The following is a 15,449-nucleotide window of genomic DNA, read 5'->3' as shown; positions in this document are numbered from 1 at the left end:
CTGGACACTTTCACAATCTGTAAATATTTTACATTTACAGGTGTTCTGAAATGCAAAAGAGACAGGAAGACTGTCAGAGAACAGCTGTGCCCTGTTTGTGAATTCCCAGTTTCCTCTAGCGGCAGCAGTATTATTCATTTGTCAAATGATGGCTACACATGCCTTAAGCCATGGATTCACCCTCACTTAAAACAGAGGAATTTTACTTTGGGTGACAGTGACTATACTTCAGTCTCTCCTAAGGATTTTGTTGCACCCATTGGTATGCTGGAAATTAACATAACTGATCAGTTCCACAATGATGCCAGTATAACATGTGTTGTACAGAGACCTACAAGAATGGACAACCTAACTGTAACCTATGGAGTCAATAGAGATGTTACTGCCCTGAGTGTGTATGTGTCTACATCACTGGTCTGCAACATTGATTATGATCATATATGGCAGGTTTGGAACATTTTGGCTTCCTATAGTGATTCCCCTATGAGACTTGAGCGAGGGGTATTACTTTCTTTGCAACCAGGCACAGTTTACACCTACAAGCAAGCAGTACCCACTGCAGATGAAGTCTTCACAGAAATTGAAGCAAAAATCAATGCCAATCCTGCATGGTTAATGCAAGGTATAGTTAACTTACAGATGGACCGCATTACAACAACATTCCCGACCCTTAATATCAAGTATTCATCCAATGTTCAAATAAATGTTGATAGTAGTAACAATAGCAGAGATCAATATAGCTGGGCAATGATCAGAAAGGACAACCAGACCAAGACTGAACACTCAGTCCTTGCTGGTGTATCAGTGGAACTGAACTGCCAGACCTTTGGGGATCCTAATCCCATCGTAGAGTGGATTCTACCAGATAGAAGCAAAGTACGAGCACCATACAAAAGTGAGGACCAAAGGATTGCAGTAAATACTAAAGGGAGGCTTACATTAAAATATACTGAAATCACAGATACCGGTGTATATCATTGCATTGCCACTAACTACCTGGATGCAGACATTCTTGCTTTCAGGGTCACTGTTTTGTCACCGGATATCAAAGAAGAAGAAGTAAATGGGGTCCAAATCTCACACATCCTTGGTCAGACCTTACTTCTTGACTGCACATCATCTAGCAGCCCGCAAGCTTTCATTCAGTGGATACTTCCTGACCACACAGTTTTAGACAAATCTTATGGAAACAGGAAGCTTTTCAAAAATGGTACTTTGGTAATACATGGACTGACATCCCGAGACACAGGATTTTACAGGTGCTTAGCTGCAAATTATATAGGAACAGATTTGCTATCTTCTCAAGTAACTGTTAATGATCATTTCTCAAATAGCACAAATACAGCTGACATAAAGCAGTCTGGTGATGATGTTGTGAAAATTATAGATGATAGCCAGAAACATCATAGCAGAGATCTCCCTCACAGAGTTAGTGAGGAATCGAGGAGCATTACATCAGACAGACTGTACAATTGGTTTCAGCCCCGATTTCATAAGGTTCCCACTGGCAGAAGAGGAAATGGAAGACGCACTGGATGGCCAAAAAGAGTCTATAATAAACAGTTCAGGAAAGTTGATGCTGAAAGATTTGCCACTTTCATCAAGAGGTCTCAAAATAAAGGAAGATATGAGGATGGGATAGTAAGTTTGTCTGAGAAGTCCAAAGCTCTTAAAGGACTCTCTGATGACATGGATACAACCTCAGGGGATGGTATATCTGAAGATGAATTAATTGTTGTGACAACTACCCAAATACTTGACCATAAACCGGTTAGCACAATTAAAACAAGAGATATTGGAATTTCAAAGACAAATAACAAAAAGGTAAACAGTGCTTTCAGGAAAGTAAAAACTGATCATGTAAGTAACATCTTGAGAAAACAAGAGAAATCAAATTTGGTTACAGCCACATCATACTCTTACTCTCAAACTCAGACACATGCCACCCCAGTAATGGCCAGTTACACTCCAAGTAAGTATGGAATTCAAAGAGATGAGACAACCTTGAACACAACCAACTCAGGTTATGTGATAAGCCATAGTGATGGTGAAAGCCACATATATGACAGAGGAACAAATAGATCCTCTGGGCAAGCCGTTACTCTCAGACTTACTCTAAAAGAAGTTGCAGATAAGATGGAGCTTCTGTTCTCTGGGGACTCAGAAGAGGTTGCAACTGTAGCAACACCATTATACAACATCCAGAACTCAAGTGGAACCCATTTGGAACCTGAGAGTCAGACCATATTTACAGCAGTCACCACAACCGAGAGAGAGCAAGACAAGATCACCTTTCACACTACTCAACTAATCAATTCACCTCATCTCCTTCCTGGGTCCACCTTCATTTCAAAACACCAGATCCAAATCGTTGCCTCTAAAAAGCAGTCAGGAAAGAGACGTAACTTTCATGGCAGACGCAGGATCATTCGACCCAGTAAAATTACAGACATACAATCTTTACTAGAAAAATTTAAACATCGCTCTGGAAACAACGAGTACAATCTCACTTTTCCACACACTGCGGACAATATCACAGAATGTGGTGACAGAAAAAAAATTACAACTGAAGTGTCTACAGAGAAATGCAAAACAACAGTGGATCAAAGCCTGATCAACACTACGGCTAGATATCACATGACAATTTTCTTTTCGAGAGTGACAGAAAAACCTGCCATGGCATACACTGTAACTGATTCACAGATGTCACAAACAACGGTGCCCTCTATGCCCGAAGAGTCAAAGGATTATAAAGATTCTGTTGAACTAACCAAAGATGCTATTATGTACCTCTCAACTCCTATTACAACTACAACCACAAAGACTTCAACAATCACACATGGGAAGATTTCACAGTTCGGCCGCAAATGGGATAAGAGAGAATTTCTCAGCAGACTTCAAAATCAATTTACACCATCCACTGCAGAGGAACAGAGGAACACGGCATTCACAACCACAGCAGAACCTGACAGAGCAACAACTGCAGTACCTACTAAAAAATTGCAGCTTCCACAAACAATTGCCTTTCCTTCAATTACAATAGAAAATGACACTCCAGAGAAATCATTTGATGACTCATCAGGCTCTTCCACATTTACAGAATCAGATTCATCTTACAAAGACATAACCCTATCACCAACATTGTTCTCAACATTTCCAGCTTTCAATGAGCCATCCATAACCAAAGAGTCTGATCCAGTTTCAGGTACACTACCAGCCCCTACAACAAGGAGAACTGAACTAAAGAAAGACAATGTTCAGGAAAGATTTTCCGGTTCTCAAACAGGATTATGGCAAAATCAAAAGCCTGGTTTTCGCAGACAAGACCTCAAGGGGCGAGGACTGGCAAGAAAAACAACCACACAATCGTCAACCATCACAGTGACTAAAATTGCAGGCAGATCTTCAACCAAAATATCCCCTACTATAGCATCACAAACTAAACACAGAGCTGTATCATTAAGACCTTTGAATACACCCTTCAAAGAATCAGAGACATCTCCATCAACTGTGACCTCTCAACCCACTACACCTAACATAAAACCTACAGTCATTAGACCACAAACTACACCACAATATCAAATCCAGAGTAAAGCCAACAGAGTCAGAGTGAACAGTAATACAAGACTTACCCCAGAAAGAGGAATATATACAACACAGAGACCTGTGATAAGAGTTAAGCCAACTGTATATGAACAAAAACACGTGGACTGTTTTGATTGTCTTAAGCCAAATGCCCCATCTGGCATACCTTATGGCAAATCTAAGGAGAGCACAGTCACAGAAACAATTATTGTTCAATCAGCAGAACGAAACTATCTGTTCACTCAATCTCCACACAGTACTGAAATTGGCAATGTGAATGAGTATGATCACTCAACAATGTATGACACCTCTATCATTGACTTCGACCCGTCATCTGTTACGGATATAATTTCCAAGCCAAGGATTATTGGTGGAAAAGCTGCCAGTTTCACTGTTCTGTCAAACTCTGATGCTTTCCTTCCCTGCAATGTGACTGGTCATCCTAAACCCACCATCAGCTGGAGCCGATTTCCATCTACCACAGGTATATTAATACAAGTCATATATACAGTAATGGTTAAATGGAAACTGCAAGGACATTTATATTAAATTACCTTGTTACCAGAAGTCTTAAATATTTATTGTAATCTGCTGAGTTTGATATTTCTTGTACATTCTTACATTTAATTTGGTATATACTCAATATATGAATATATAATATAATTTCAAAAGGTGCACTTCAGGCCTAATCGGATGGGACATAGGTCTGTTAAGTAATTGTTACTGTGGACATCTGTATTGTTTAATATATAGATTACAGACATGGGCATGTCTTTGTCATTTATCAGTTATGTGTAATTTATGTATTGGGATATTTTATATGCAAGGCTAGCTACTGCAGAAAAAATCTTATCTAAAGTTGCTACCAGCTTTAATCCTCTGATAAATTATTTGCGTTTTCATATTGCATCTTCGGAATCTGCGCCACACAATAATACCACACCTCAGGTATAAGGTAAATAACATCCAGGAGCGCTTCCATCATAAAACAGTGAAAATTCCAGAAAACCTCCTATCTTACAGGGGATTGTGTAATATTTGCCCTTAAACAGAATTAGTATAACCTCGGTGTAACGAATCCCACCTCTGTAGTTCCTCCCGCTCTCCACCAGATGTCTCCATCACCTGAGTATTGACTCTAACACTCTGGACTCCATTTCCCATAATCCCCATACCTGACACTGATTACCTCCTCACTTCTACTCAGCTATTTAAGACTCACTTTCACACTCTGTCTTTGTGAAGTCTTGATTTGTCCTGGCTGATATTTCTGAGCATGATCTGTATTTACTGCCTAACCTGTGTATGATCCTGGACTGTTTACCCTGTTGTGACCCTTTGCTGCCTGCCTACTGTTACTGCTTTGTTTACCTAGATATTACCTGTGATTGCCTGCCCTGACCACTTGCCTGTTTTGTGACTATCTCTCTGAATTAACTTGGATACTACAATTGCTGGTGATTGACCCCTGCCTGTCTATATTACTACATTTACTATTAATAAAGCTGCACATGGATCCCAACTCTGCTGACTCATCATTACAGAAGACTTTTCTGCAACTAACCACCGAATTTTTGGCCCAAGAGAATGTACTGGCAGTACACCACCAACAGCTTGACTGGCTGGCATTGTTAACAGAGGAGCTTGTTAAAACCCTGAAGAACCATAGTTTACCCACACCTAACCCTAGCAGCACACCCGGCCTCATCTTGCACACTCACCGCTATCCCACGCCTTGCTTTTCCTGAGAAATTCGATGGGTCACCTGCTAAATATAAGGGATTTCTGCTCCAATGTTCACTGTTACTGTTCACTGTTAACCAACAGCCCACACTATACCACACATATGAGAACCGCATTTCCTTTGTATGTTCTCTACTAACCAGTAAGGCATTAGGCTGTGTTACAGCAGTGTGGAACGATGCCCAAAAAACTTTCCCTTCATTCAGTTTCTTCCTCCAACGATTTCATGCAGTTTTTAAACATCCAGTGGGAGCAAAGACGCCGGAGATCAGCTGCTTTCTCTTCATCAGGGTAATGTTCCCGCCATGGAATATGCTCTTATCGTCTGTACTCTCGCTGCTCAAACCATGTGGGTTGAGGATAATTTGAAGCTGACTTTTTGGAGAGTGACAGTCATGCTCAACACACTACCAAAGATATTATTCTACAAGTTGGAGCACTATACACAGAAACCATTCTTGCTTTTCCACTTGCCTAAAGCCCATCTCTCCCAGGACTATTAGAGCTGTTGCTGTTTGAGTTGAACCTACTACAGTTCCCAATCTACCTCCTGAGTATTTTGACTTAGTTGAGGCCTTCAGCAAAACCAAAGCCTCGCAACTTCCTCCTCACCGCTCCAGTGACTGTGCCATAGAATTACTACCTGGTTCCTCACCTCCACGAGACAGAATTTTCCCATTGTCCCAACCTGAGTCTGAGGCTATGAAGTCAAAAATTTAGGAGGAACTTTCCAGGGGTTTATCAGACCCTCAACCTCACCAACAATCAGATGGATTCTTCTTCGTGAGCAAGAACGAGGGAGGTCTTCACCCATGTATTGATTATCGTGGTCTAAATTAAATCACTGTAAAGTTTCGCTACCCCCTGCCTCTGGTTCCAGCTGCCCTTGAACAACTCTGTTCTGCCAATTATTTCACCAAACTCTATATTCGCAGCTCATCCGCATTTGTGAGAGGGATGAGTGGAAGATATCTGTAAGACCCTCACGGGAAGGAGAACACAGGAAACGAGGTTGTGAACTAAAGGTAAGGCTTTTAATTGACGTATTCTCTCTCACAGATTCACAGTAAACAAAACAGTATACAAGCGCAGTGGGTTGGCTTGTGGGGCTCTCTCTTTCGACTGGAGGCTCTGTGTCTGCTTTTATGCCGCTCTCCTCGTGCTCACTGGAATTAGAGACAGGTGTTAGGCATAATTTAGCTCAGGTGTAAGCGCCCTTACCGCTTTCCTCTCCCGGACGGGCGCTTGGCCACGCCCCCGCTGCCACAACATCTTTTTCAACCAGCACAGGGCACTCTGAATACGGGGTCATGCCTTTCGGATTGGTCAATAGTCCAAGACATTGCAGAACAGCACGTCTGAGCTGTTCTGCAATGTCTCATCACCCATCAACTGTACGCCAAGGCTGAGAAATGTGAGTTCCATCAAAAATCAGAATCGTTTCTATGCTATGTCATCAGCCCAGGTGATGGATGATAACAAGGTAAGAGCAGTTTTGAAATGGCCACAACCTACCACGATAAAGGAATTGCAAAGTTTCCTAGGTTTTGCCAATTTCTACAGTCATTTCGTAAGAGGTTTCAGTACTGTGGCTGTGCCTCTGACGTCAATGCTTAAGAAGAAGTGCTCTCGGCTCTCGTGGACTCCAGCTGCTCTCCAATCCTTTCCAGGATCTCAAAGTATGTTTCACCACTGCACCCATCCTTCACCATCCAGACCCTGATTGCCCATTCATTGTCGAAGCAGATACCTCTAACACTGGTACTGGAGCCATCATCTCACGGAACACCTCCTAAACTATTTCCATGTGCCTTTTACTCACGCAAACTCTATTCTCGACATCATAGTTCTGTTTAATGGGGCAGAGAATTATTAGCCATGAAAGCAGCATTCGATGAATGCCATCATTGGTTGGTGGGAGCCAAACATCCTTTCCTTGTCTTGATGGATCATTGGAACATAGAGTACTTGCATTCAGCCAAGAGACTCAACCCTAGACAGGCAAGATGGGTGCTATTCTTTACACGCTTCAACTTCAGTCACATATCGTCCCTGCTCTAAAAACGTCAATGCCGACGCTTTCTCTCGCCAATATGAATACTCACTTCAAGCTCCAACTGAAGAACCCATCTTACCTCCCACAATGATCATCCAGTTCTGGACACCATTCGTGATGTCCAGAACTGTTCCACATTCAACATCAACAAATTGTCTACATAACTTCCAGCTGGGTTAGCCCAGTTAGCCTCTACCCATACCTCAATGTCCATTGTCTAATATTGTCATAGATTTTGTCACGGATCTTCCCCTCTCTCATGGTCTTACCACCATTCTCATGGTAGTAGATCACTCTCTAAGGTTAATTCCTTTATCCATGTTACCTACTGCCTTTGAAACTGCTGAACATCTACATATTCAGATTCTATGGTCTACCTGACCGAGGGCCTCAGTTCACCTCCCGCTTATGGACAACTTTCTTCCATCAACTGAACATAAATGTCAGCCTAACTTCTGGGTACCATCCACAATCCAATAGCAAAACTGAATGCATGAATCAGGAGTTGACCTGTTTCCTCAGAACCTACTGCAATCAGAATCAATCCGACTGGAGCCGCTATCTACTTTGGGCTGAATATGCCCAGAATTCTGTCCGCAAACCATCAACTGGTCTAACTCTCTTCCAGTGTGTTCTTGGTATTTAGCCTCTTTTATTTCCCTGGTCAGGGGAGCCCACGAACCTTCCTGCTATCAATGACTGGCTCCTCAGAAGAGAGGCCATCTGGTATCAAGCACACGTCCATCTTCAACAGGCTGTCAGGAGACAAGAGAAACAAGCCAATCATCATCGTCACCCCAATTCTGAATACAACCCCGGTAAATGGATATGGCTCTCTACCCGTGATCTAAGACTTCATCTTAGATGAAGGTGCTCTGTCTCTATCTCTCTGATTTACCTTGGATACTACTATTGATGGTGATTGACCCTTGCTGTATATATGACTAAGTTTACTGTTAATAAAGCTGCACTTGGATCCCAACTCCACTGACTAATCATTACACTGGGGTTATTTTTACTGAGATTTCTATAGAACATATAAATGCTGTAATCTTTTCCATTGCAGGACAGTCTTATGCAGTAAATAAAATTACTGATATGACTTATTTGCACAGGATTAAAATCACAGAGAAACTCTGGTAATTATCACAAACCCCAACAAATCCCATCCAAATAGGGCTTTAGTGATTTTTTGATAATTTCTTCACTTTTAAACAGATACTATTTTTTTTTTAATTCAGATTTTGCATATGGTGCTGGCTGCACATGACCAGCCAAATATTACTCACTTTATCTCAATTACCCTGCATAAGTGGAAGCTATGCAACTTTAAATGGCCTTTTCTGCTTTCTAATATTTTTTATTCTTTGTCTCCTTTATATCATCAGGTAGTATGTTGACCTTCAAGGGTAAAATGGGTAAATTTGAGGTTTTGAAGAATGGAACATTGTCCATCCATAGAGCAAATATTAAAGACCATGGACAGTACATATGTTTGGCCGAGAATGAGTATGGGTCTGACAAGCTTGTGGTTATGTTGTCAGTTGTGGCTTATCCCACTCGAATACTGGAGCCAAAGATGAGAGAACTCAAGGTTCTTGCTGGGAAAACGGTGCACATGGAATGCAAGACAGAGGGCAGACCAGTGCCAATTGTGTCATGGATTCTACCCAATCGCACTGAGGTTACAGGTCCAGGCACCAAGCATGGTAGAGTAATAGTAACCTCAATGGGGACACTAACCATACAAGATGTGTCAGTTTTTGATCGAGGACATTATAAGTGTATTGCAAGCAATCCAGCCAGTACTGACACCATTACTGTGCGTCTTCAGGTGGTAGCAGCACCCCCTGTAATACTGGAGGAGAAACAACAGCTAGTGAGAACAGATGTTGGGCAGAGTCTTTTGTTACCCTGCACCACTCATGGTGACCCCAAACCCACTACACACTGGGTCTTACATGATGGTACTATTGTATGGCCTCTAACTTACTCACACACTAAAGTATCCGTATATTTAAATGGTACACTTTACCTGAGAAACCTAGCAGTAACTGAAAGTGGAAAATATGAGTGCATTGCAACAAGCTCCACTGGATCTGAGCGGCGTGTGGTCACACTTTCTGTGAGGAGGACAGAAACTGCCCCTAAAATCATTGAGACGTCACAACGGAAAATTGATTTAGTGTATGGTGCTCACCTTCAGCTAAACTGCTCTGCAATTGGGAACCCAAAACCTCAAATCATTTGGAGGCTTCCTTCCAAGGCTCTCGTGGACCAATCGCACAGGTATAACAGTTACCATACAAATTATGGCTTTGTTTGGTTTTACAAATTTAAAGTTGAAGTTTGTCATATTTTATGTTAAAATACTTTCACCCATCTCAATTGAATGTGCTTAGACAACTAAATCATTCGTAACTTGACTTTAAGAGAGTGTCAACACTGGCATTGTATTGCTTTCTAAACAATATTCTGCACAGTATGACATGTCAACATGACCTGTCTTGCTCAACTAATGTCATGAGTTTGTGCAGGACAACCTGTTTGTCCTAACAATGGAAGAAAGTAGGAGGGTGGAAAGGGAGTGTTTGGGACTACCTCATTATTCAGTCATTATTTTTGTAATTACATTTTGCTGCCACTGTTGGCACAATTACACACTTCCGCTTAACTGTGAGTCACATTTATTTTTTGCAATACAGAATTCTCTGACGAAATACAGTCTTTTCAATGGGAATCAGGAAATTCAGGAGGTAGCCTTTGCGGCTTTCATACTTGCTTTCCTGCAATAAAGACTAGCTTAACCAGCATGCAATTCCCATCCTGTTCTAGGCACGTTTTATTTCTTAATTTTAAAACGTTTTGCAATTTACAAAAATGTAATGATTTGTATGAAATTTGTTATTCAGCATCTGCAGACCCTCCAGAAAAAAATGTATCCAAAAGATTTTGTTGTTCAGAAGATTTTAGCCAATATGTTTTGGGCGTAGCCTATAATGACTAATTCGCCTGTATCTTGTAAGCGCAATTTTCAATCAATCAATCAATCAATCAATCAATCAATCAATGTATAGAGCACAATAAAAACAACAGTAGTTGACCACTGTGCTGTACACACATAATAAAAGAAATATCACCAAAATACATCACCAAAATACATAAATACAGCTATGCTGTTCAAAAAGCAATGCAAGATAAAAAGGTACATCAACGCACATATATATGTTTACACCTTTGGACAATCGTAAGCCTGCTCAAAAAGAAAAGTTTTTAACTTTGATTTAAATTCTGATAAAATCAGAATTTAAATCAAAATTCTCTTCAAACTTACCAGAACTTAAAAACATGGACAAGAGAACATTCTGAGATCACATGCAAAATGTCATTGATTTTTTATGCTAGGGGCGCTATATCAGGCAGTGGCACAATTGTTAAATTATTGAATGCACCTTTACGTGCATTTAAGTGATAAGGAATAAAATCCAGAGTGATGGAGAGAGCAAATTAAGTCACCAGCAAAGTATAATCAGGGGATGTTTTCACTTAAATTTCGCCAGTGGCATGTGGTAGGGAAAACTGGAGTGAATCATTGCAGGGCACGTCCATTTTAAAATGATTAAGCATCTATTAAATGATAGCAGAGGAAGTGTGGGCATAACTCACTATCCAACAAGGACAGAAATCATCAGCTGCTGACCGTTTTGCCGTTTACCAGACTCCTGAGTAAAGGCATCCTTCGATAGCATTAAAAATCTGAACATCAAGCGAATCAAATATTTTATATTTGAATATAGAAGCAGGTTGTTGTTTGAGAAAATCTCATGAACTGACAAACACATCACGATAAAATTGTACCATCACAAAACAACGAATTACTTTATCAAGAAATGAATTATGCAATCCAGCATCTGCAAGGCATGCTGAGAAATTTTGCCAAACACGACCCCTAAGCAGGGGGGGATGGAGAACCTGGACTTTTCCCGGTGGGCCAGCTGCAAAACAGTGCCAAACGGGCGGTGATAAGCTGAAACGGGCTGCAGCTTATGCTGAACATGCTGCAAAACGGTGCCGCGATATGCAGAAAAAACCTGTGACCCCTCCACCCCCCACCCATAAGGCATCCTAATGGCCACTTTTAAATTTGTGAAACTAAACAAAAACACTCCCTCTTATTTATTTCATAATAATAAACATAGTGTTGCACAAATGTAACTGATACAAAATATGTTTACTGTTTTAAAGAAATAGAAAACTATTTTCTGAGTCTGTCTCAGGCGGCATGCCCACTAACAGTCCGTGCACTAACTGTCTGATGCTTATAGCACACAAAACTGGAAAATGCTTCCTCGATCAAGTCAGTGCAAATATGATTGGGGGATTTGATGGAACTTCTGTGAAAATACGGATAAAGCAGGTTTTAACAGTCCACCTGGAAGCCGAGTTGTGTTCACAAGGTTTTACGTTGATAGAGCACTTTTGAGGATGAAATAATCACAGAATTTTCCCAAGTTTGCCAGGCTAGTGACATCAAATCCTTTAAAGATATTCAGATGTTTGTTTGAGCCACATAGCAGAAAATAAAGCCGATTTCCACTAGCAGAGCTAGTGGAAATCTCTATAATGAGGTTTTCTGTACTTAGACTCTCTACACATTTCATGCTCTTCTCCCATGTGTTTTCTCTGCAAGCTTGCAAAGACTCGCATGCAATTATATAAATGATTTATTTCCCCATGGTATGATACATCTCCGATAACCCCACCCCTAAACACTCCATATTGACATAATAAAGTGTGATTGGTTGCTTTACATGTCAGTTAGATAGCTTTTCCAGTCTAAATGGTCAGTTCTTGGCAAACTAAAGTGGCTATAGACCCCAGACCTATCCAGCAATCATAGGTCTGGCTACACGAGTCTAGAGTCTGTTATCCATCTGGTTGGGCATTACATTATCTTTATATTTTATTCAGGTTACTATTTTGGGATATATTTACAAATAGTGAGATTTAAGTTTATTTATTCAGATTTAATATGATTATTTCCTGTTTGGCCCATATATCAAAATCATTATGACCACCTGCCTAATATGCTGTTGGTCCTCCATGTACCGCCAAAACAGCACTGACCTGCCAAGGCATGGACTCTACAAGACCCCTGAAGGTGTCACCGTTTTGTGGTTTGTCCCACCTCCGACCACTGTTGGCAAATACCCACCACTGCTGACCGTGAGCACCCCACAAGCCTTGCTGTTTCAGAGATGCTCAGACCCAGTCACCTTGCCATCATTATTGATAGGCCATTGTCTAATTCTATCAGGTCTTATCTCTTGTTCGCTTACCATCTAATCTACCCAGACCTTGACATGTGGCCTTCTATAATGATCAACGTCATTCGCTTCACCTGTGAGTGATCCTAATGTTTTGGCTCATTGGTGTATATGATAAATGCCAAATCATTGTCATGTCATTTCTGAAAGTTTACAGTGACCATAATGTGAACCATGATTATTCCCTTAATATCTCTCATGAATGTGTTTTCTCTATAGAAATACAGTATAGTATATAGAGTTTTTGATTTTGGTGCATGTCAGTACAATGATACGATGTACCATTTAGTGCAGCAGTAAAATATGCATTACAGCTGAACTCTAAAAAAGTATTTAAGAAAATTATATCTAATTTCTTCCTGAATAGCCTATGCCCTTGTTAAATAACTGTCACAAAAAACAGACCACATGTTTTGGTGTGTTTTAATTCATACAATCCCTATGGATGTTTTGCAGAATTTTAACCATTAAAGGTGGTGCCAAGTGGGAGAAATCCTGAGTCGCTAGTTGCTAGATATTTGCCATAGTCCCAGCGGGGGAAATGAACAGATGGGTGTTTGAGAGAGTTCACTTTAATGGTTTCTCAGTAATTGAAAACTTAATGGAATAATAAAAATAGAAACTTTCAGAGTACCACAAAATCTTTGGCATCTTGACCCAGTGACTTAGTAGGTTTATTTTTGAAAGTCAGATTCTGTATAGACCATTTCAAGACAGTTTAAAGAAATTACTTTTTGTTCCTTGGACATTTCTTGCTAGTAGTCACCTTCCAAAAGTGATGAATCACTCTTCAAAGGGCACTATGAAGGGAAAATAATCATGATGCTTGAAGCGATAATCAAATCGGTTCAAAAATCCTTTCCAATAAAAAAAATTAAAAAGTGATTTCTGAATGACTCTTATTTTTGAGCCCCACACTTCTAGTCTTTCAAACCTCTCATGGTGAATGGTAAAGTCTGCGAAGGGAATAGGGAATAGTGATGATCACTTCTGAATGGAATGCACCCTCATTAAATATAACAGTGGAAGCCACTTCAGTCGTAGTGACTTTAACACGATTAACATTACTAAGGTTAACAACATTGTCTTAAAATGTGGACAATGTTGTTCGGTGGCTGGATGCTCCCTGGAACTAATGGAAATGAAAGTGTTTAGATCTTCGAAAAAGCAACGACAAATGGATGCATGAACTGCTGCAGTGAAACGAGACAGCTTGATATGTGCTGTACTAAAAACTGTAGCGCACATCTTATCTCTGGTAGGTGAATTAAATTTATGCCAAATCATAACTTTGAGATCTAGAGCTCTAAAAGTGACAATCGCTCCCATTATAATGAATGGAGCTCCACAAGTGATTTACTTTTACATTTAGTAATTTAGCAGATGCTTTTTTTTTAAAAAAAAAGTATATTTATCAGTAAAAAATGAAATTCTGTAGTTTGATGTTCTTTGAGAAAATTGGTTGTCTCAAGAGTCTTTTTTTTTTTATTACATTTTTTTAATTGATTCATATATTGACAAATAAAAGCAAGAACATTTACAAACAGAATCAATACTTAACCCCCTCTATTACTACCCGCCACATGATTATATACACACAAAAACAAATATAAAATAATAAAATAAAGTATAATTAAAGCTGCGAGCAGCGATGACGGGCCCAAGCCGGTGGCACCGCCACCCCCGTGCCTTTAGGGTTGCTGTGCACGATGGGCAATAACGTAACCTCGCTTTGACTGTCGAGAAGAAGATGTGTGCTGTAGAGCTCCAACGAACATTCGCAACGACAGCTCTCGACCTAGTTAGAAGCATTTCTTGTTTGCATGACATGTGGACTTAATAAATCCTTATCTTGAGCCAAATAAACAAGCTGACATTCAGTACAACCTGTGTCTTTTGTTTAGAACACATACAAATGTTATTTATGTACCGTTTTTGTACGGTACATAAATAAATAAAGCACCGTTTTTGAAGACTGCGCATGTGCGAACGTGCTCTACTATGTAAGAACGAGCCGATTATTGAATCTGGAAATGGGTGGGGCCTGTAACACCTTTAGGAACCAAACGTGCAACACTCATAAATACCGGTTGTAAATCACATTCCCTCACTCGTCTTTGAGATGGCTTCACGTGTTTGGATCGTCGGCAGTTCCATCATCCGCACACTGCATACTCGCTTCTGTGAGCAGCGCCTGGACGGAAACCTCGGTCTTCAGTGTGAGATCACCTGGGACGGCAGAGGAGGCAGACTCTGGGAGCAGCTGTTTCCAGCTCTGCGCTCTCTCAGGGCCAAAGCTACAGCTCCAGATATTCTCATTATTCACCTGGGAGGGAACAGTTTGTGTCGGGTGGGCCGCAACCGCCTCGATTTTCTTCGGAAATAAAGAGTGACCTGACCGAAGTCTTACAAATGTTTCCCAGAACCAGGCTGGTGTTTTCTGGCATTTTACCCCGTCTAAATTGGAGAGGACAGACTGGCAGGACTGGCTATGGCATTGAACGAAGCCGGCGGTGGATCAACGGCGTCATGTCTGGCTTCTTGGCAGAGAGGCAGATGCGCTGCATTCACCACAGAAACATCGGCTTGTTCCATCTGTGCAGAGACGGAGTCCACCTGAGACCAGAGGGAAACCAGCTTCTGCTGAGCAACCTCCGAGAAGCTCTGCAGGTGGAACTCAGAAGATGAAGCAACAAATGTCCTTTTAAGGGCAGCAACAATGGCTCTTTTAAGAGCCA

General features: G+C 40.8%; 2 protein-coding genes across 3 annotated transcripts in view; one reads left to right on the top strand and one right to left on the bottom strand.

Annotated features, from left to right (window-relative positions):
* The window catches only part of LOC127629997 (tripartite motif-containing protein 16-like), a 327,862-nt gene that overhangs the window by 197,850 nt on the left and 114,563 nt on the right, over nucleotides 1-15,449 (bottom strand). The window lies entirely within an intron of this gene.
* The window catches only part of igsf10 (immunoglobulin superfamily, member 10), a 42,121-nt gene that overhangs the window by 10,475 nt on the left and 16,197 nt on the right, over nucleotides 1-15,449 (top strand). Inside the window, exons 5-6 of the mRNA XM_052107359.1 lie at nucleotides 41-4,069; nucleotides 8,773-9,673. Coding sequence (XP_051963319.1) covers nucleotides 41-4,069; nucleotides 8,773-9,673 — 4,930 coding nt within the window. The remainder of the gene's footprint in view (nucleotides 1-40; nucleotides 4,070-8,772; nucleotides 9,674-15,449) is intronic.

The sequence above is a fragment of the Xyrauchen texanus genome, chromosome 36, assembly GCF_025860055.1.
Source record: "Xyrauchen texanus isolate HMW12.3.18 chromosome 36, RBS_HiC_50CHRs, whole genome shotgun sequence".
Taxonomy (NCBI): Eukaryota; Metazoa; Chordata; class Actinopteri; order Cypriniformes; family Catostomidae; genus Xyrauchen; species Xyrauchen texanus.
Note: the sequence above shows the minus strand (reverse complement) of the source record. Positions and strands in the feature narration are given on the sequence as shown.